Source organism: Hemitrygon akajei, chromosome 18, assembly GCF_048418815.1.
Source record: "Hemitrygon akajei chromosome 18, sHemAka1.3, whole genome shotgun sequence".
Classification (NCBI taxonomy): domain Eukaryota; kingdom Metazoa; phylum Chordata; class Chondrichthyes; order Myliobatiformes; family Dasyatidae; genus Hemitrygon; species Hemitrygon akajei.
This window is the reverse complement of record NC_133141.1, coordinates 33,836,332-33,858,627: the sequence shown is the minus strand read 5'-3', so window position 1 is coordinate 33,858,627 and position 22,296 is coordinate 33,836,332. Positions and strand designations below refer to the sequence as shown.

General features: G+C 43.3%; 2 protein-coding genes across 7 annotated transcripts in view; one reads left to right on the top strand and one right to left on the bottom strand.

Moving 5' to 3' along the window:
* The window catches only part of LOC140741287 (signal transducer and activator of transcription 1-like), a 102,521-nt gene extending 98,949 nt beyond the window's left edge, over positions 1-3,572 (bottom strand). For 3 of the 5 annotated variants that reach the window (XM_073071308.1, XM_073071312.1, XM_073071309.1), the window contains exon 1: positions 3,363-3,572. In XM_073071308.1, the coding sequence (XP_072927409.1) occupies positions 3,363-3,397 (35 nt within the window). In that variant the 5' untranslated portion in view covers positions 3,398-3,572. The remainder of the gene's footprint in view (positions 1-3,362) is intronic. The other 2 variants (XM_073071311.1, XM_073071310.1) reach the window with 1 other exon arrangement.
* Positions 3,573-17,444: 13,872 nt separating this feature from the next.
* Positions 17,445-22,296, top strand: part of LOC140741286 (unconventional myosin-Ib-like) — a 74,746-nt gene continuing 69,894 nt past the window's right edge. For both annotated transcript variants that reach the window (XM_073071307.1, XM_073071306.1), the window contains exon 1: positions 17,445-17,620. The gene's annotated coding sequence lies outside the window, so the exon portion shown is untranslated. The remainder of the gene's footprint in view (positions 17,621-22,296) is intronic.

Sequence of the window (22,296 nt, the reverse complement as noted above, 5' to 3'; positions counted from 1 at the left end):
AACACTTAAGAAACATATGTATTTCAATAATTAAACCACTGCGTTGCTTAGTAATAATCGTAGCTTTCATCGGGGCAAGGCCTTTCAAATGCTCCATTAAAATTGTTCCGATCGTTGACCGACTGTAGCCTAACGCTTTTCCAATGACCAATGGCGTTTCACCTCTTTCCGATCGCTTTATTACTTCCACCTTATTTTCAATCGCGATCGTGATTGTTTTCGTGAACAGAAACACCACGGATTCAGAGCTACGTCGGGTCCTAATGCCCACCGCACTGAACATGTTAAATAAAGTCCGGGGTTCCGCTGGATCCTAAAGACCACTGCACTGATTCAGGTTAAATAAGGGACTTGAGCATCTGCGATTTTTGGTATCCGCGGGGGGTCCTGGAACCAATCCCCCGCGGATAAGGAGGGCCGACTGTACACCCTTGCCATTTCTATGGATTGATTGGTTGCACCTACTCCACATGTTGGCCCCTGCTCCTGTTAGATAAAATGGAATCTATTGTCTCCCCTCCTCCTGTTTTGCCCAACCACCATCATTGAGCTTATTACAATACAGATATCTCAAGTTTCATGTATTAATCACATCAAAACATAAACTGAAACGTGTTGTTTGTATTAACAACCAACACCTCCAGCATGCACTTGCAGGTATCACTACGCCAACATAGCAGAACAAAACAAGCCCCCTGCATCTCTCCCACACACCCAGACAGGCCGTGTCCAGACCTCACAAACCTTAGGCCTCAATCTTGGGATTCACCGACCTCTGTATCAACTCGCTGATTGTGGAACCCCAAACTCCAGACCCGCACAGATCTCTAATCCCAGGACCTGCCAAGCTGAGGGGTCACTGGCTCTCGCTGCCGAACCCAGGACCTGCCAAGCTGAAGGACTTGCTGACTTGGGAGTCATCAGCTCTCATCCATGGAGCCCACCAGCCTCCGTCACTGACCATGAGGGATTGCTGGTCTTCCTGCACAGTGCCTGCTGATAAATCAAATCTGTCCACAGGGATCGCTAGCCTTCAACCACCAGCTCTACCCCTGACCTCCAACTCTCCCTCACCCGTCCTTAAATCCTAACCAGACCCCTCACCATCCTTACGAATCTTAAGAAACAGCCAAGTCTGCGTTACCAATTTGACATCACAACTTGGCACCATTTTGGCCTGAAGATCTCCAGGATGGGGAGAGGCATGCAGCTAAACAAGGACAGACAGGAGAAACTGAAGGAATTGTGTGGTCTGTCAACACCAGGCAAAGGTGCCGTCATTCTCGAGCAACTGTCCCAGCCAGGACGCAGCCTATCGCAGTGGCAAGTGTCTGCACAGCTTATCCCAACCCACCCAACACCAACTCTCACAGGCAGCCTCTATACTGAGCTGTGGGGCTCTATACCACTGTGATAGCACCACATTCCCAATGCAGCAGCATGCTGTAATGGGGAGAGCAGCTCATCATTTATAGAATGGCAGAGATGTATACCTGCATTCGAACACTACAATTCAAAGCCATAGTGTCTTAAGGCACTGTATTGGCCCTTTGTGAAGGCTTTGCAAGCTCTTAATACAAGTGAAAATAGTTAAGAGGAAATTCGAGCCTGTATATAATAACATGGAACTGGTTTTGCAAAACATAGATCACAAGGTTGAATTGCATCATCATATATTGTGAGATTTAATTCCATGAATGGAAACATTTGTTAGCCAGCATGACCACAAGAACTTTCAAATTGTGGCTAAACCCTAATACAGACAGGCCCTTCAGCCCATCTAGTCTGTGCCAAACTGTTTTCTACCTACATGACACAAGGGAGTATATTTCCTCTTTTGTGACACTGTCCTGCAACTCTTAGTTTGCAACGTCAATGGAACATCACCAGTTTATGCTTGGTTATTATAGTTTCTCCTTCCTTTTTTTTTTAAAAAAAAGGCAGCCTCACGACTTTGCTGGCTGCTAATATTCACAGTTGAATATTGTAAAGAACTTGGGTTTTGCACAGGACAATGGCACATAGAACTAAAATTCACCTCACGTTAGCACAAAGGAAGGAAAATAGAGACACATTTTAAATATAAGTGCCAAGATATTCCAAAAAAAGTTTACTTCTATTGACCAAAGTCACTGTATGACTTTCTGGAGATAGTAGAATTGCTCATGAATGTGCATAAATTAGGGAATTTTCACTTTCAGCTCATCCATGGCTGACTTATTTTTCCTCTCCTGTCTTCTTCTCCCCTAATCTTTGATACCCTTGTTAACTAAGACTTATCAACCACTAATCTCCAGCAGCCAGCAAAATAACTGCTCTTTGCCTCCTGCCAGCCAATCTTCTAACCATGCATTTTTCATGTATTATCTTGTGCATGTGCAGCATCTTGTCAAACCCCTTCTGAAAATCCAAGTAAACATACACTGACTCTCCTTTCTCCTATCCTGCCTGTTATTTCCTCAAAGAATTCCCCTTAAGGAGACCATGCTGACTTTGCCCTATTTTATAAAGTGAAGTACCCCAAACCCTCATCCTCCTTTGACCAGAGGTTTCAAAACAATATAATAATTTGAAAAGCTCAAGCTGTTTTGTATTCTCATTCACATTTTCTGGAACAACAGCACAGACGTTGCACAGGCTGATTAACAGTCACACCTCAACTTCAATGCTCATTCCATACTATGTTTACACCACCCTAATCATGAATCTTCTGACTAAACAGGAAGTACTATGGAGATACAGGAGAGTGCAGCCACACACCCGCTGGAGAAACTCAGCAGGTCCAGTATCATGGGAGGCGGGGGTTAGGAATTGTTACTGAATTCATCTAGCAGTTTGTTAAAGTACCAAATCCCTTACCACTTATCCAATTACCCATAGATACAGTGACCGGGAATATTTTAGATTTCAGTTGAAGTTGGAAAATTTTAAAAGATGGTTGGAAACCAGCGAAATATCAAGACAATAACACCCCAAACCATTGATTCTACACAAACACCACTCTCAACCTAGACACCCGCAAGTTTTTATTGTTATCATCAATCAATGCTCTTCTGAGTCAGAAGGCTGCAGGGCAGTAAAGAGCTAAAACAGCGTCGATGTTATTGTTGATACGTATGGCGGTTAAGGTCAAGGGAGATGAATCATTTGACACGATCGAAGATGCCGTGTGCTTTGACAGATACTGAATAAACGCAACATCTTATCAGAAAAGGACCCTGGAATCATTACCAACATCATTATTGGGAGCTCAGACAATGCTTCCCCCATTCTAAGTTTCGTCTCTGTTCAATTAACAATTAACAATTGAGAAATTTAAGAGGTTACAAAGTTAAGAAAAAAAATGTCTGTCGAATTATTACCTTACCCGAACTTCCTGGCTGAGACCTAGAATCATGCAACATATATGTTACTGTTGCAGATTTTTTTTGTGTAGCGGCTGTTCGTGTGGTTACTTCTGCTAGGAAATTTACATTGCAGTCGTCAAATACTGTATATAAAAAAATCTCACAATATTAAAAGCTAAATACATCCAGCTGTTCCAACAATTCAACACACCGCCCACCATAAACAGGCAAGTTCAGTTTGACCCAGCCCTCTCCTACGATTAAACTTTATCATCTATAGTCTAACAATCAATTGGTTCGTGTTCGATCAATCACCCCACTCTAAACCCGCCTCTTCCGCTGTTCTCTCGAATATTAAATAAGTCAGCCTCGGCTCGCCTCCTAATTGGATACATAAAACATCCGGCGGGAGGGAGCGCTCACGGAAAGAACAGCAGCCCTGAAGCCTGAGCTCAAGCAGATGATTTCGAAGAAATTGCGTCAGACGCAAACCATGCGTGTGACGTCGAGGAGCATGAGTTGATGCGTACAGGAGTCCGTAAAATTATTCAGTAGTACTGTGAGGTGTTATGAGGGATCAAAAATATTTGTAAAATTCCACCCAAGGGTTTAACAACATTGGCCTTGCTCACTCATCCTTATGCAGTCTAGTTGCTCAATCATCCCCTGATCTTCATTCCTCCACCATTGGCAACTATACCTTAAGATGTTTGAATCCCAAACTTGGTTCCAGAGGCTGGGATCCAAAACTGCCTAATTCTCTTCTTCTTTAAATGTTTCTGAAAATCTATTTGTTGACCAGTAACTATCCCAACAACCTTGTTGGTCCAATAATTTCTCCTATGCAGCACCTTGGAGGGCCAGCTAGTGGTGTAGTGGCATCAGCACTGGACTTCAAGGCAGATGGTCCTGAGTTCAAACCAGCCGGGTCCCAACCGAGCAGCAGCAGTATCTGCATGGAAGAAAGGCCTGGTAATCTACTTCCATATCTTGCCGGTTATTTAGTCAAGTCAATTCTGTCTCACAGGCATCTATTATTTAGATGGGGAGATAATTCAAAATGCAGAGATGCAAAGGGACTTGGGAGTCCATGTGCAGGATACCCTAAAGGTTAACCTCCAGGTTGAGTCGGTGGTGAAGAAGGCGAATGCAATTTTGGCCTTCATTTCTAGAGGTATAGAATGTAAGAGCAGGGATGTGATGTTGAAGCTCTATAAGGCACTCGTGAGACCACACTTGGAGTATTGTGTGCAGTTTTGGGCTCCTTATTTTAGAAAGGATATACTGACATTGGAGAGGGTTCAGAGAAGATTCACAAGAATGAGTCCAGGAATGAAAGGATTGCCATATGAAGAACGTCTGGCAGCTCTTGGGCTGTATTCCCTGGAGTTCAGGAGAATGAGGGATAGAAACATTCCGAATGTTAAAAGGCCTGAACAGATTACATATGGGAAAGTTATTTCCCACTGTAGGGGAGTCTAGGACAAGAGGGCATCACTTCAGGATTGAAGGGTGTCCATTTAGAACAGAGATGCAAAGAAATTACTTTAGTCAGAGGGTGGTAAATCTGTGAAATTTGTTGCCACGAGCGGCTGTGGAGGCCAAGTCATTAGGTGTACTTAAGGCAGAGATAGATAGGTTCTTGATTAGCCAGGGCATCAAAGGGTATTGGGAGAAGGTAGGGGAGTGGGGATGACTGCAAGAATTGGATCAGCCCATGATTGAATGGTGGAGCAGGCTCAATGGGCCCAATAGCCTACTTCTGCTCCTATATTTTATGGTCTAAGCAAGGTACTGGGGGACTGACAAGATGGGAAATAGGGATAATTCTGGAAACTATAGACTGGTAAGTTTCACATCAGTGGTAGGGGAGTTACTAGAGAGGATTCCAAGAGATAGGGTTAATGAGAATTTGGAAAACCATGGCCTAATTAAGGAAATCAGTATAGCTTTGTGTGGGGCAAGTTCTGTCATACTGCTTTGATTGAGTTTTTCAGATATGTGACGAAGGTGATTAATTAGTAGTAAAGAAGGCATACCGTATGCTCACCTTTGTTAGTTGAAGAATTGCGGTCAAGAGCCGGGGAGTTATGTTACAGCTGTATAAAACTCTGGCCCGGCTGCATCTGGAGTATTGCATTCAGTTCTGGTTGCCCCTTTACAGAAAGGGTATGGAGGCAACAGAAAACATGCAGAAGAGGTTCACAAGGACGCTGCCTGGTTTAGAGGGCATGAGCTATAAGGAAAGGCTGGACGAGATTGGATTGATTTCTTTAGAGCAGCAGATGTTGAGGGGAGATCTGATAGAGGTTTCTAAGATTATGAGAGTCATAGATAGAGTAGACAATCATTATATTTTCCCCAGGGTTGGAATATCTGATACCAGAGGGCATGCATTTAAGGTGAGAGTGAAGTAAATTCGAAGGAGATGAGCGAGGCAAGATTTTTTATATGAAGAGTGATGAGTGTGTGGTGGGGTCCACACAAAGGAATAATTGTTCAACATTTGTGTCTTTTGTGCGTCACAAGACACTGCTGGATATTGAGAACATCAAGTTTTGAAGGTCTGTTCCATTGGCGAGTTGCTCGATAGCGCTGGAGCTGGACTTGTTGCGTTCTGTGTTGCCGACAGCTGCAGCCACCCAAGGAGGAAGGCGTCCGAGGTGGTGCACGGTCCAACAAACCGTGCAAATTATCATCTTGGGCGTTTTGTTGTGATTGCAAAACCCTGATGGATATTGGTAATGCGGAATATGCAAATCTGGTTCACTGGTTCATTGGTGAGACCGACATCGGGGGAAACTGCATGGCCTCAGATGTTGTGGGGACCAGGCCCTCATGCCGTGGGTCGCCTGTTGCAGCTGCCCAGGGAAGGAGACGCTGTGGGAGAGAGCAGGAGTCCGTGCTGCCCTCCAGTGTTTACTCAGTAGAAGACATTGGAGTGCATTTGCAGCTGCACTGCTGCGTGCTTGCTCCAGGACAATATCCCATGCACCATTAATCATCAGGCCATGACACTCCAGGACCTTGGGCTACTTTTTTTTGCAACTGTTTTACTGCTATCCTATCTATCTGTGCTGAGTGTGATTGTTTGTACTGTATTCTGTACCTTGGTCTCGGAGGAATGCTGTTTTGTTTGGCTGTCTACATGTGTATGGTTAAATGACAATTAAACTTGAACTTGAATTTGGAATATGCTGCCAGGGGTGGTGGTGAAGGTAAACATGATAGAGGTGTTCAAGAGGCTCATGAATGTGCAAGAAATGGAAGGGTGTGTCATTATAAGGGATTAGTTGGGCATTTAATTACTAATGTACTTAGTTTGGCACAGTATTTTGTGCCAACGGGCCTGTAGTTATAATGTACTGTTCTACGTTCTTTGTAAGAGGAGGATATGCCAGGAGACTTCATGCACCATAATTGTAAATATTTCCAAGAAAAGAGATAAATCTGATTTCAGTAACTACAGAGGGAGCTCACTGCTGTCTTCTAGGGAAAGCCATCATGAGTGTCCTCCTCATCTGCCTCTGTACACTGGTTAGAATAGAACTGTTTCCTGAGTCAGTGTGGATTTTGTCCATCTAGTGATACCATGGACGTGGTCTTGTAACAACTCCAAGAGATGAAGTAGCAGCGACCATCTCACATGACCTTACAAGATCCTTTGACTCTATCAACCAAGAGGGACTTTGGGAGAATCCAAGTTAAATGTGGCTGCTATCAGAAATTCATCTCTATTCTACCTCTGCTACATGATGGTTTGCAGCCACATTTCCAACAAACAGATCCAATCCCAGTGCAGACAAGGAACAAGAGAGGCTGTGTTAATGCTTTGATGCTTCAAATTAAGTAGAGTTTATTGCAATGTATGCAAGTGCAATGGTACAATGAAAAATTTGCATCACAAGCACATGAGTTCATAAATTATACATGACTGAAGAGAGAGAAAAAATACTTTTTTTGCACAACCAGAAAGAAGTCCATGGTAATGCAAGAAATGGTCTGTAGTATTCCATTATTGGAGTAGGATTAGAATTATGCCAGTTGATTCTGTTCACTTCTGACCCACCAATAGCTGGCACATGGCCTCACAGCTTCTCCTTTCTGAAGTCAACAGTTACCTCCTTGGTGTTGTTGATGTTGAGTGTGGGGTTGTTATTGTGGCACCACTCAACCAGATGTTCTATCTCACTCCTGTATGCTGACTCATCACCACACGGTATTCAACCAACAAAAGTGATGTTCATTGGTGAATTTGTGTATGGCATTGGAGCTGTGCTTAGCCACACCATCATGGGTGTAAAAAGAGTAGAGCAGGGATCTAAGCATGCAGCCTTGTTGATGGTCAGTGAAGAGGAGGTGTTGTTCCCAATCCTGAGGAAATGTCTTGACCTGAAATATTGACTGTCCATTTCCCTCTATAAATGCTGCCTGATCCTCTGAGTTCTCCTAGCATTTTGTGTGATGTTACCAATCTGTACTGATTCAGGTCTGCTGATGAGGAAGTCAAGGATCCAGTTGTTGAGGGAGGTGCAGATGCCCAGGACTTGGAGCTCGATGATCAGTTTGGAGGGGGTGATAGTATCGAACGCCAAGCTATAGTTGATAAACAACTGCCTGATATATGTATTACTGTTGTCCAGATGGTCCAGAACAGAGTGGAGAACCAGTAAAATAGCATACATAAAAGGAGATGGGCCATTGCAACTTATACTACCTAATTTTGCCTTGTAGGAAATGTTACTATGCAAGCCCTGCCTCTGCTGTTGAACATTTGCCTGTGACTCCAATTAAGCCAAACCTCCAGCAAGAACATATTTATCTTCAGACAATGCTGAACATTAAAGGTAGCTTACTGTAAGGCATCGTGGCCTTCATGCACAAAATTGCTGAAGCTTTCCATTCCAGCATGATTTTAGGAACCAGGGGGCTTTTTAAATGAACTGTTACGTCAGACTTTGAGATGAAGGAAATTAATTGTTCCTTCTCTGAATCCCTTTGGACTGACTATCCACAAGAGTTACAAATCCACAGTTTTAACCAAGTTGTTCCACCTACTCTAGATTCACCCCTAAAAGCCTTTGATCTGGCATAGAACTGATGGGCTGAATGATCTTCAATGTGAGAAAATATAAATATGAAAAATGTTAATTTGTAAATTGATGCTGCAGTGAATCCTGTACATCAGCTTATACATATAAATTTAGAAAATAGGAGTAGGATTTCACTCTTTGAGGCTGCTCTGCTATCCAATAGAATCATGACTAGCAACTTGGCCTCTACTGCCCTCTGTTGGTAGTGATTTCCACAGCTTCACCACCCTCTGAGTTAAAAAATGTATCCTTATCTTACTCCCTCTAAGGACGTAGAGGCACTGCCGTGCTTTCTTTCTTCTTAATTGTACTTACATGCTTGGCCCAGGACAGGTCCTCAGAAATGATAACACCCAGGAATTTAAAGTTGCAGACCCTCTCCATCTTTGCAACACACAGAAAATGCTGGAGGAACTCAGCAGACCAGGCAGCATCCATGGAAAAGAGTACAGTCGACACTTTTGGCCAAAACCCTTTGGCAGGACAGACCTCTGATCCCCTGATGAGGACTGGATCATGGATCTCTGGTTTTCTCCTCCTGAAGTCAATAATCAGCTCCTTGGTCTTGCTGACGTTGAGTGACAGGTTGTTGTTAAGACACCACTCAGCCAGATTTGCAATCTCCTTCCTATATGCTGAATTGTCACCACCTTTGATTTGGCCAACAACAGTGGTGTCATCAGCAAACTTAAATATGGCATTGGAGCTGTGCTTAGCCACACAGTCATAAGTGTAACATGAGTAGAGCAGGGGACTAAGCACATAGCCTGGTGGTGCCAAGTCAAATCACTTTTTATTGTCATTTCAACCATAACTGCTGGGTACAGTACACAGTAAAAACGAGACAACATTTTTCTGGACCATGGTGCTACATGACACAGTACAAAAACTACACTGAACTACGTGAAAAACAACACAGAGAAAAAAAACTACACTAGACCTCAGACCTACCCAGGACTGTATAAAGTGCACAAAACAGTGCAGGCATTACAATAAATAATAAACAGGACAATAGGCACAGTAGAGGGCAGTAAGTTGGTGTCAGTCCAGTCTCTGGGTATTGAGGAGTCTGATAGCTCGGGGGAAGAAACTGTTACATAGTCTGGTCGTGAGAGCCCAAATCCTTTTCCCAGATGGCAGGAGGGAGAAGAGTTTGTATGAGGGGTGCGTGAGGTCCTTCATAATGCTGTTTGCCTTGCAGATGCAGCATTGGTGTAAATGTCCGTAATGGCGGGAAGAGAGACCCCGATGATCTTCTCAGCTGACCTCACTATCCACTGCAGGGTCTTGCGATCCGAGACGGTGCAATTTCCATACCAGACAGTGATGCAGCTGCTCAGGATGCTCTCAATACAACCCCTGCAGAATGTGATGAGGATGGGAGGTGGGAGATGGACTTTCCTCAGCCTTCGCAGAAAGTAGAGACGCTGTTGGGCTTTCTTTGCTATGGAGCTGGTGTTGAGGGACCAGGTGAGATTCTCCGCCAGGTGAACACCAAGAAATTTGGTGCTCTTAATGATCTCTACCGAGGAGCCGTCAATGTTCAGCGGGGAGTGGTTGCTCCGTGCCCTCCTGAAGTCAACAACCATTGCTTTTGTTTTGTTCACATTCAGAGACAGGTTGTTGGCTTTGCACCAGTCCGTTAGCCGCTGCACCTCCTCTCTGTATGCTGACTCATCGTTCTTGCTGATGAGACCCAAAACCCAATAGTGTGATTATGTTGGACATGCTGACTCCAATCCGGACTGACTGAGGTCCCCCAGTCAGGAAATCTAGTATCCAGTTGCAGAGGGAGGTGTTCAGACCCAGTAGGCTCAGCTTTCCAATCAGTTTCTGAGGGATGATTGTGTTGAATGCTGAACTGAAGTCTATAAACAGCATTCGAACATGCGTGTCTTTTTTGTCCAGGTGAGTTAGGGGCAGGTGTAGGGTGATGGCAATGGCGTCGTCTGTTGAGCAGTTGGAATGGTACACAAACTGCAGAGGGTCCAGTGAGGGGGGCAGCAGGGTCTTGATGTGCCTCATGACGAGCCTCTCGAAACACTTCACGATGATGGATGTGAGTGCAACGGGATGGTAGTCATTGAGGCAGGACACTAAAGACTTCTTCGGCACGGGGACAATGGTGGCGGCCTAGAAGCATGTTGGAACGGTGGCGTTGCTGAGGGAGATGTTGAAGATGTCAGTGAGAACATCTGCTAGCTGGTCTGCACATCCTCTGAGCACTCTACCAGGGATGTTTTCTGGTCCAGCAGCCTTCCGTGGGTTGATCCTGCACAGGGTTCTTCTCACATCGGCCATGGTGAGACACAGCACCTGGTCATTTGGAGGAGGGGTGGATTTCCTCACCGCCACGTCATTTTCCACCTCAAAATGAGCGTAGAAGTTATTCTATTCACCTGTGTTGATGGAGATTGTGGAGGAGATGTTGTTGCCAATCCAAACTGACTGGGGTCTGCAAGTGAGGAAATCAAGAATCCAATTGCACAAGGAGTTATTGAGGCCAAGGTCTTGAAGCTTATTGATTAATTTTAAGGGGATGATAGTATTAAATGCCAAGCTGTAGTCAATAAAGAGCTTGATGTGTGGATCTTTGCTGTCCAGATGTTCCATGGTTGAGCGAAGAACCAATAAGATGGCATCTGCTATGGACCTGTTGTGCTGGTAGGCAAATTGGAGTGGATACAAGTCGCTTCTCAAGTGAGAGTTGATATGTTTCACCATCAACCTTTCAAAACACTACCACTGCGGATGTAAGTGCTACTGGGCAATAGGCATTGAGGCAGAGTGGAAGTGAAACTAACAGGCAGTTGGAAGTTCAAAATTACCTTTGCAGACTGAATAGAACTGTTTTGCAAAGTAGTCATTCAATCTGTGTTTGTTTCTCTATTAATACAGAGGAATCATCTTGTGACCAATGTTCCCTCTAATTTGTAATGACCAGTGTGCGCAAAAACCTCGAGCTATGCAATTTTTTGCCCAGTGACAACAACATGAGCACACTGAGTTTTATATATAGAGGCACTCATTTTAACAGCTAGCAAAACACTGTCAATAAGAACTTTGATCTCCTCTGGGTTTGGTAGTTTTCACTCTTGTTCATCTGCACTCTCACAAAACATACATATGTTACGAATGTGCCACAACTCTGAGGGGCCGAAGGGTACAAAGTCGCCCCCTCCTTTTTGAGAATCGCAAGATCGCTATTAATTCGGGTCTGGGACCCAGGAAATGAGAGAGAGACACGCAGAATCCTCAAGGTTTGGAATGTGTCCTGGCCTCCGCGATACAAAGCCACGGATAACGGCCATTGTCTCTTGGAGACAGAATTGTGTATTGAGTACTGTACTATTCATTGAAGCCCCTCAGGGGATGACCAGAGTGGGCTGGTTGAGGGATTGCATCATCCCAACCTGATTGACATCTGAGACCCCGTGAGTAAGGATAAAAGAGGGTCTGGGGAACAACCCCTTTAGACGCACCAGGAGAAACGCTGGAAAGCCAGTGACAGCGTTTTATAGCAAACGCCGGTGACGGCCCGTGTGCGTCCTCCCTTGCCTGGGATTGGCGGGCTCATCACGGAAGAACGGCTTAGCTAAAGGAGAGGCCACAAGTGAACGGCCACACCAACGAGACTCCAACGGATCAAAATCATAAAAAGGAAAGCCGGCAAGTTTTTCCAAATCTCTCTCTCTCTCCAACAAAAGGCTGCAGCTTGCATGAACTGAGCGACTTTTATATTTCCATCGGACAATACATTATCCCCTAGACAACGATAGAGCGTATTTATTATTGATTATTATTATACCCGCACTTTTAGATTTAGTATTGACAACGTATATTATCTGTATGTTTGCATTGATATTATTTTTGTGTATTTTTACTAATAAATACTGTTAAAAATAGTACCATCAGACTTCAATGGACCTCTCTATCTTTGCTGGTAAGTGACCTAGTTACGGGGTTGGTAACACATAGAAGACCTGTAGCGGGTAATGAGCGATTTATTGCTGGAGCACACCGTCCATATGTGATTTGCCTTCTAAATGACACTTAAAAAGTCAAGTTTCCAAATATCACTCCACTTCTTCCCACTTGCATGATCTCCAGTAACTTTTGCATCATGACAATACACCAGGTAACACCAATTTCTGTATTGCACATAAATATTCTGGTAGCTCCACGAGCCTGATCTCATAAGCTTTCAGTGTAGCAGTTTCCTCTGTTTCATTAAGCCATCTAAATGACCTAGTTGTTCTTTTGCACTTCATGCCCTTTGCTTCTTTGTAATTTGACATTGTGAATCAATCATTTCTTCAATAAAAACAGTACAATTAAGCCAGTTTTAAAATCTGCAGACAAGTCATCACAAACTCCACGTTACCTACACCTTCTGCATCAGAAACCGGAAAAGGAAATCTGATTGTGTACGATTGTGAAATCTACTTAACATGACAATGAGGTAGAAGGTGACAACCTTTTGAGCGCAGTTTAAATTCCTTTGTGTGCTAGTAGCAAAAGATTTATGTGCTATTATGTACATTGTAATCTGATTTTCAATTGTGCACACACACACACACACACACACACACACACACACACACACACACACACACACACACACACACACACACACACACACACACACACACACACACACACACACACACACACACACACACACACACACACACACACACACACACACACACACACACACACATTGTGAGTGCCAAAAGCATTATGTTAAATTGGAAGTGAATTGCTTCTTTATTAAGAAGGATTTTTTAAGTCTCTGAATGGTAGGAAAGGAAGAGGTAAATGGATGGTTACAGGGGTAGGAGGGTGGTATTGGTGGAATTGAAAGTTGCATAGGGTACAGTCCTTTTAGTAGTGGAAGATATGCCATCTCTAAGCTGGAAACAGAAATGAATTGTTCACCTGAACTCCCCAACACATGCATTTTTTTTTGTTTCCTAGATGATCTCCCAGCCAAATCCCCAAATCCTGACCAGACATGGGTGTGCTTAGCAAGCATGGCAATAGCACTGCCCCATTGTATCCAAGGGCAATGCTTATACAACTATTTAAGATAAAATCCAGTTCAAAATGAAAGAAACTTAGCACAAAATGAAGTCAAGATACTGACTTTCAAATAGATTCATAAATGAAACATTGTTCAATTTTTTGAAAACTAGTTGTTCCTTTTATTTACTGATCATAGAAAAACTTAAGCACTCAGGCAAGCCTACTATAGATGTTTTCAATGTGGCCTTGTTTTGAATTTTGGTTGATTATACAGCTGGGGCATCTTTTACTATATTGTAATATATTTTTCTGTGTCTGAGACTTAGCTTGTTTTCTGCTGAAATTTTCATCCATGCCTTGCCACCTCAGGGCTCAAATTGTTCAATGGCTCCTTCATTCTAGTCTGCATTCATTTGGTATATTCCACTCTGCTGCCATAGATCTAATCTCACCCATGTTTGATGAGCAACCCCAGTCTGGCATCTCAGTTTTAAAATTCTTACCCTTGCTTTCAAATACCTTTATTATCTTAAACACAAGAGATTCCGCAGATGCTGAAATCCAGAGTAACACACACAAACAAAACGCTGGAAGAACTCAGCAGGACAGGCGGCTCTATAGAAAGAAATAAACATTTGAATTTTCAGGCCACGGTCCTTCATCAGGACATTTTTGTATGTCCTATCTCTCTGTCTTTATTATCTCTTCGAGCTCTCCAATCCACTTTACCTGTCAAAATCTCTGCACTCTGCCGATTCTAACACCATTGGCAGCTATGCCTTCAGCTGCCTGAGCTCTGGAATTTCCTCTCTAAGTGGCTCTGCCTTTCCCTCTACTCCTTTATGACATTTCTTTGACCAATCAATTTGTGATCTGCCCTAAAATCTCTTTAATTTACTAATTTCAATTACAGGGCATGCCTGTTGTAGCGTGGAAACTCAGCGCTCCGGCGGACTGGGCGGATGAGATCTACAGTGAGATCCAGCAGCCAGGAAGGCGGTTCTGAAAGGCTCTGTGGAGAATAAAGAGAAGACAAGGCACAAAAGAAGTCATGGTCACCTATTACAACCAAGGAAGCTCCCAGTTGTGATGGCTACTCGTCCCATTGGACGTGGACTTGTGTGGTCAAGAGTGTAACTACCCCAGTGCAACAGCTCCTCCACTTTAAAAATTCTCCTGTACAGGTCTCCTGTCATCGTTGGATATGATAGACAACCACCAGTAATATTGGTAGTGTTCTAATTTGTTCTGTATTTCATTTAATATATAATTTGTTACTCTGTTAAATGGTAGTTTCTCTTTATATCTTTTTAATTATGTCCATGAAACTTTGGCTAATTGAGGCACCCATTTAATCCACGGCATGTTAAGATGCTTTCTACTGTCCTGTAGAAGGACATGAGTATAGATGTGCATAGCTCAGCTCTCATCAGCCTCCTCAGAAAGTCAAGGCATTGATGGGCTTTGCTGATTGTGTAGGGTGTGTTCTGGGTCCATGAAAGGTTGTGTGAGATGTGCACTCCCAGGAGAATGAAACCGCTTTTAGAAAAGTCATTTTAAAATAAATCTAAAAGAATACATAAAGAAGGAATAAAGGTTCCAAACTCAATCCCAGGGCAGGAACTGTTCTTGTTGATTGGTGATAGTGACATTCTGTGGCTGTGTGCAGTCACTGGTAGGCAGCTGTCCATGCACCAGTCAGAGCATGTGGAACTAGCAGAGAGCTGAGGTGAGGAGTGTTTCTATGAGCAGTGCTCTTGAGGGAGAGCATGGAGTGATATTTCAAGGAGGGGAACACGTGGATGAGATGTTGTTACTAACATTAGAAGACAAGTTTGTTTGGACAATTCGGAGAGGAATGAACAGGATGGAAAACGCAGGGTGAGGCTGCCAAGTTCAATGGAGAGCTTTTGTGCCTTTTTCATCTTGCACACAGAGGTGCTTTTTCCCAACCAGTTTTTTTATAGTTGGCATGGCCTAGGTGAAGGTAGTTTTCTTTTGATTATCTATATCAGAAGCAAACTAAGGCAGTACTAGCTGAGCTGAGTAAAGACAATTCCTCCATCTGGAAGATGCTGGAAATCTGAAACTTAAACAGACAGCGTCTGTAGAAGGAGAAAAAGAGTGAACATTTCAGATATGAGACCTTTCATCAGAAATGGAAAAGTAAAACAAATTAGTTTTCATTAGCAAAGAATGTGGAAAAGTGGAATACTCTTTGATGGGGTGAAACCAAATAATTTAATGTGGCAGTTTGAAGCCCAATATGCTTTTATTTTGCCTGTGTTGTGTCTTGCCAATACTGTGGAACATGGCCCAGCCATTATACTAATAGAAAGAGAAAAACTGAACCAAAATGATTACTGGCAGAAATGGCCAGTTGAGATACACAGACAGAAAGTAAGAGCGAGCTAGCTAAAGTTAGAGAATTCAGTATTGAGTCCAGAAGGTTGCAATGTGCCCAGATGGAAAATGAGGTGTTCTTCCTTTTTTCCAGTTGGCATTGGGGCCCTTGTAACAGTGCAGGAGTCCATAGACAGAGGTCAGAGTGGGATAGAGAATTAAAGCAGAAAGTAACAGAGTTCAGGGTTGCCTTTGGGACTGAATGGAGATGCTCTGTTAAGCAATCTCCCAATCTTCAATTGGTTTCTCTGATGTAAATGAGTCTGCATTCTCCTCAGGGCGGTCACTGCTAGCAGCATGCAACCTTCCTGCTGATGAATGCCCTGGAGGTCCCTGTGCAATGAGTTATTCGATAACCAACAAGTTATTTTGTCATGTTAGAAATAAACCAAAGGAAATTTCCATGTCTAATTCTAGGGAATGACCTACCAGGGCTTCCTGCAGCTCAGATGTAGCGTATCTGGAAGGGATGTCCCAACCTCCAGTTCACCAATTCCAACTTGGCCACACAGGGTAACACTGCTACCCTCCACTCAGCGTGATACTGAAAGAAGTAGAGGTTAGTTTGGAGAGGAGGAATCATCTGGCTAGAAAAAGGCACAGAGGAAAAAATGAAATGTCTTGGGCATATTCCCAAGACATTTAGGACTGAGCTGTAAAGGATTGTCACACAGAGGATGGTGAAACTGTGGAATTCTCTACCACAGAAGGCAAAGGGAATGTGGAGGATGTTATAACATTTGCTTCTAAACACAGTATCAGGTAATGGGAAGAGAACAAAATATAGAATAGAAATAAAATCAGTTGTGATCATATTCAATGGCAGAGGAGGTCTGAGGAGCTTAATAGCTTAGTCCTCTTCATATTTTATATGTTTCTGATCCTTGGGCATTTGGTGTGGGACTCAGTGAGGGACCTCCTCATTGGTCTACTTCTGGGCCTGGTTAAGAGGACCATAGGCAGGTCCAGCAGCAGGGGCATCTGAGCTGATGGTCTGCCCCTATTCAAGGCTGTATCCATGGGGAATGAGCATATGGTGCCTGCTGCCTCTCTGAATGCTTTCTGGGATTGGTGGCACCACAGGAGTTAGATGGAGGGCTTCTGGGACAAGGGGAAAAGTTTTTTGGTTTAATGTCTTTTGGTGATATTTGAATACAGATTTTGTTTTATGGGTTACATCCAAAGTAAATTTCATTCAGTATTATTTAAATAGTTAAAATATTTAAATAATTTAAACATTTCAGGAAATGTTAGTTCAGGATACATAATAGATCAAGCAATGGGCAGGGGGCGAACGAAAAAAAAACACATAATATTGGGTGAAGCTACTGAGGTTAAATCGTCAGCTCGCTAGAAGAATGTCCACACCAAAAAGAAGTCGGAGGATTGCATATCTTCCCCTGATAAAACTTCATTTACTGTCTTCCTATAAGTCAGGTGAAATGCTGCGCTAAAATCGATTCAAGGGTTCCAATTGCTTTCACTGGGTGCCCTTTGAACGGTATACATTTAGCTGGAGTTTAAATACTGGCCCCGGACGAGAGATAGCGGTGACGTTAGATGTGTGGTGAAGGAGAGGCAGACTACCTACCGGGTTCAGAACAGCAATTGTAACAGTAGCGAGATTCGACCAGAGGAGAGAGGTGGCGATGGAACCCTGAGACCAAGCAAGGAGAGGCGATCGCAGGGAGAGCTCACTTCTTGTATCTTAGCGAGACATCTGACGAAAATAGACGCATTTCATTCAAGGTGAGGAACTTGCATCTGTATGAAAATCGCAGAACCCAAAACTAAACGATTCAGCTGTTAGATCAAACCATTGGCTAGAATAATTAAATATACCGTTTGGTCGCTTTTAATTCAATTTTACTTTTTAATTAACAGAAGTTTTTTCTGCCGTATATGTCCTGTGAACGGGGAAGAATTTCCCCGCCGCTGGGTATAAAGTTTCACAGAAACTGAATGTTCGCTCCTTCGAAGCGCGGTTTGAACAAAAATGATTTGCATTGTATAGCCAAAAAAATGAATAGCATCTTTAGCTACTTAAGCGAATTAACCGTATTTTTGTCATTTTGGAGAAGATTTTTGTGAACTCGGAATGTAACTAAATGGTTGCTGACACTGGCTCTTGGACTAACACACCTTCTGGTCCACCCTGTCCTAACCAGCCCGCTCTTTGAAGGAGTTCAGTTCTCCCATTAGTCCCGCTTCCCCCCGCCTCAAAAAAAACTTTCCCTTCTGAAAGTTCTTGTTTGAACTGCGATTGTGCCGGAACAGCCCGCAGGTGTCACAACTGGAGCACCCGGAGGGAAAACCGCGTGGTCGCAGGGAGAAGGTGCAAACTCTTCACAGACTGCGGCGAGAATTGATCCCATCCCGGATCTCGAACCGCTACACTACGTTAGCCTGACGGCGATGGAATGCTCCCATTTTAAAAATCCTGCCCTGTTGATCCCGCCAGGGAATACTGACTAATGCTACCCTACCACAAGTGTATGAAATCGCTGCCACACTCAATCAGACCCCAGCATGCTCATCTGCTGTCATTGTATCTAACCTTAGATATTTTTCATTAACTTCTTTTTTAGGGTACAGGCGTCTCTGATAATACCAACGTTTTTATTACTCATACGGTAGAAAGTAATGCTGAGCCAGTGCCTTCTTGGACTGTTGCATCAGCGAAGCTATTGGGTTGGTCTTTGAAGAATTTCATGCAATGCTTCAGTACTGGGTTCAATCAGCCTTAGCTGTAAATAACCCCAACTTGCCAGGACTCTTTTGCTTCTTTCAATCTTTAAATGTGGCTCCATCAGAATGTATCCAACCACTCATAAGACATGACTCCCAGAACTCAATGGTAAACAGCCTGGCTCAGTCCTTAACAAGCTAATGGACAGTGGAAAGCCCAGGCAATGATTCAATTAGTGAGAGAGAAGGGAAGTAGAAGATAATGATAAAAAAAAGGATGGTGTAAGCTAAGCATAGTGACTACAAATGGAAATTTCAGATAAATGTGAAAACTGCTTCACGTTTTGAATTTCTGCTAGCTTTCTTTTGTACTTTAAAATGTGGATTTGTGTGTCAAAGAACAAAGATAGACTTGCATTTCTATAAGGTATTTCATAACCTTGGGAAGCTCGTACACAGCTAACAAAATAACTTTTTGTATCTCTGTTGTAGTATTGCAAACATAGTAGTCAGATTACACACAACAAGATTCCACCAAGGGCAGTGTCTAAATCTGTTTTGTTTTCTCTCTATTAATTGAGGAATAAATATAGGCCTCAAGACCCCAAGTGATTTAGTTGCTCTCCTTTTATTTACTAATGTGGGATTCTTATATCCACCCGAGAGGAAAGACCTCGATTTCAGGGAAGTCAAACTGCCCAGCGAAATGTGTTTTTAAAAAATGAAGACAAGCAATAAAGAATTCTGTATCCGTACAGCAACGCTGTTTAGTTAGTAGCTTTTTACTGGGAAAGCACATGAGCTGGTGAGATGTCACAGAAGACTTGTTTTGTGTGCCAGTGACCAGGGAGTGTCAGAATAGACATAGAAAGAGGAAGATGATTTGGTACAGCTGTGGCCTCTCAGTTCATGGCTGGAGACAGTGTCCTAATAAGAGAAGAAGGTCACCCACCACAATGGGCAGAAATGACAGCAACACCCTCTGTATCCAATTTGACTGCCGACCAGATCATAGAGCTTCTGAGGACAGCATCCAGGCTGGTGGCAGCCTCTATTGCAAGTACTTGTTGCCCACATATATATACAAGAGTTTTATTGGGAGGCCGGCAATGTGATATGTTAGCGAACACAGGGTATTCAGTATCAATGGCTGATCTACCCTTGCCCACAGCTGGAGGGGCGATTTACATTACCAGCGCAGGGGGTGAAACTATGAGGGCAGAGAGAAGTGAGCCTCAGGTTCTTGACATAGAGGGAGTGCAGCTTCCTGTAGTTTTTTGGGTGTGCCCAAACAATGAGAGTACTGTCCCAGAGATAAACACACTAAGTAAGGAAGGTGTGATCATAGACTCAGGAAAAGGAAAAATAACATGGACAAGACAGGGACAGTGAACGTGTGTGGCCCACAGAGAGACAGCAGATGTGAAGCAGTCCCAATGGTAAGGGCCAAACATAGGCAAGAAGTGTTAAAAGCAATTACAGTAAAGGCTCACCAGAAAGGAGAAAATAAGGAGCCGAAATGGCAAGAGTGTGCAGATCGCAGGGCAAACCGAGCAGCAGAAGAACAGGAATCAATAGAAATTGAAGAGGGGGGAAAAAAAACTACAAATGCCAATTTAGTAAGATTATATGGAAATGTGAAGGAGCATTGTAACTGGGTTAACACGCTGAGAGACAGAGCAAAACAGCAGCAACATATTGCTGACCGGAGAGAGCCTGAAGGAGAGAAGATGGTCCTTCACGGCTGGGTAACCAAGTCGTGGTAAGGGAGCTGCTTGAAAAGGCAGGGTTCTCTGCCAGGTGGATAGGACCACAGGTGGTGCTTCTGGCAGATGGCGCCATGGTAGAGTAGTGGTTAGCGTGAGGCTATCTCTGCTTGGGGCACTGTCTGTAAAGAGTCTCTGTACGTCCTCCCCGTGATTTTCTCTGTGTGCTCTGGTTTCCTCCTACAGTCCAAAGGCGTACCGGGTAGGCTAATAGATTGTTGTAAATTGACCCATGATTAGGTTAGGGTTAAATCGGGGGTTGTCAGTGATTGCTGGGCAGCACGGCTTGAAGGGCCGGAAGGGCCTACTCCACATTTTATCACCAAATAAATAAATAAAATTTCAGGGAAATGGCAGCCTCATCAAAGCCAGTGGACAAGAAAAAATAAAGAGACCTTCATCTGTAATGCCACAATATGGGACCATTCTTCTCATAAATAGAAAAGAATTTGATCATGTGGTCATTAATGCAACAAAGTTGTTACATTGCTGATATATCCACCAAGACACATTTATTTCCACATTTTTACATCAAAATTATATTTCTTATTATAAAGAATGCTTATGGCATCATTTGTTTTGAAACGTGCTCATAGAACAATGCAGCAGAGATACAAGCCCTTCAGCCCAGCGAGTCCCAATTTTCTGCATTCAACCCATATTCCTCTGAGCCCCGTTCCTCCATATGCCTGTCCAAGTGCTTCTAAATGACACTATTACACCTGCCTCAACCTCTTTCCCTAGCAGCGCATTCTATTTATTTACCACCCTCTGGGTAGAAAAGTTGCCCATCAGGGCCCCTTTAAAGTTTTTCCCTTTGCACCCTAACTTTATGCCTCTTAATTTTGGACACCCCTACCCTGGGGGAAAATAATGTTACCATCCACCTTATCTATTCCTCTCCTGATCTTAAATATATTTATTAAATCGTCCCTCATTTTCCTACGTTCCTAGCCTGGCCATCCTCTTCCTACAACTCAGGCCCTTTACTCCCGGCAACATCCTTGTAAAGCGATAAGCATGATCAATGTTGAAGTATTTTTTAATTGCAACTCTTGGCTGAGTGAGCAGGATGGATCATGGATCTGTCTGATTGGCTGTGGTTCTGTTGGTAGCTCATTCTCTGGCTTCTGGATTAGAAGATCAATGAAGATCCACTCCAGAGCAGGGGAAATCTTCCTGGCATCCTGGCCAATGTTTATGACTAAAGCATTTTGGCTCTTTATTGGGGCTGGCAGCGAGCACTTGGCCAGTATTTTCCCACAATAGTAACAGCTCCTTAAACTGCATATTTTGTGCTTGCAAAGTGTTTGGGAGCATCCTTAGATAGTGAAAGAAATTACAGAACAGCAAATTACTCTTTTTCACATTAATGTTCACCAAGAGGTAAAAAGGCTAGGAGTTACCAAGCTTTGTGTTTACATGTGTAATCTTGCCCACTGAGGACAAGTTTGATAACTATTGTATAAAGTGACTAAAATGGAATTGAAAGCAATAAACTAAAGTCCTGAGCCAAAGTGGGCCGATTATGTTAAAGTGGGACGTGATCATCCTCTCCGATTTCGTACTGACACCGACCCTTTATTGCTGACCCCCAGAGCACACCCAGTTACCATTATTAAATGCACATCCTCGAACAGGCACAGAACTTCAGCATCACCAGCTGCTATATATGAGTTAAGGTCCTTTCATTACTTCTAATGGAGAATTTGAGTTTCACAATTACTGTGTATCCATTGTTTGCATCCCTCTCACCCCCACTGCAGAGATAAGAGCAATACTCCAAAGATCAGGCATCATAAAGATTGCATTATGAACATTTTAGCAGTGCAGATTGATTTCTTTGACAAGCACTTAATACATCTGACAAATCACTTGCTCTGCTGAATTCCGGAACAAACTTACAAGGTCAGTATAAAGTTCTGATTGTGAATTAAGATGGGAAACTAGCAGAACTGAAACTCTTGATCA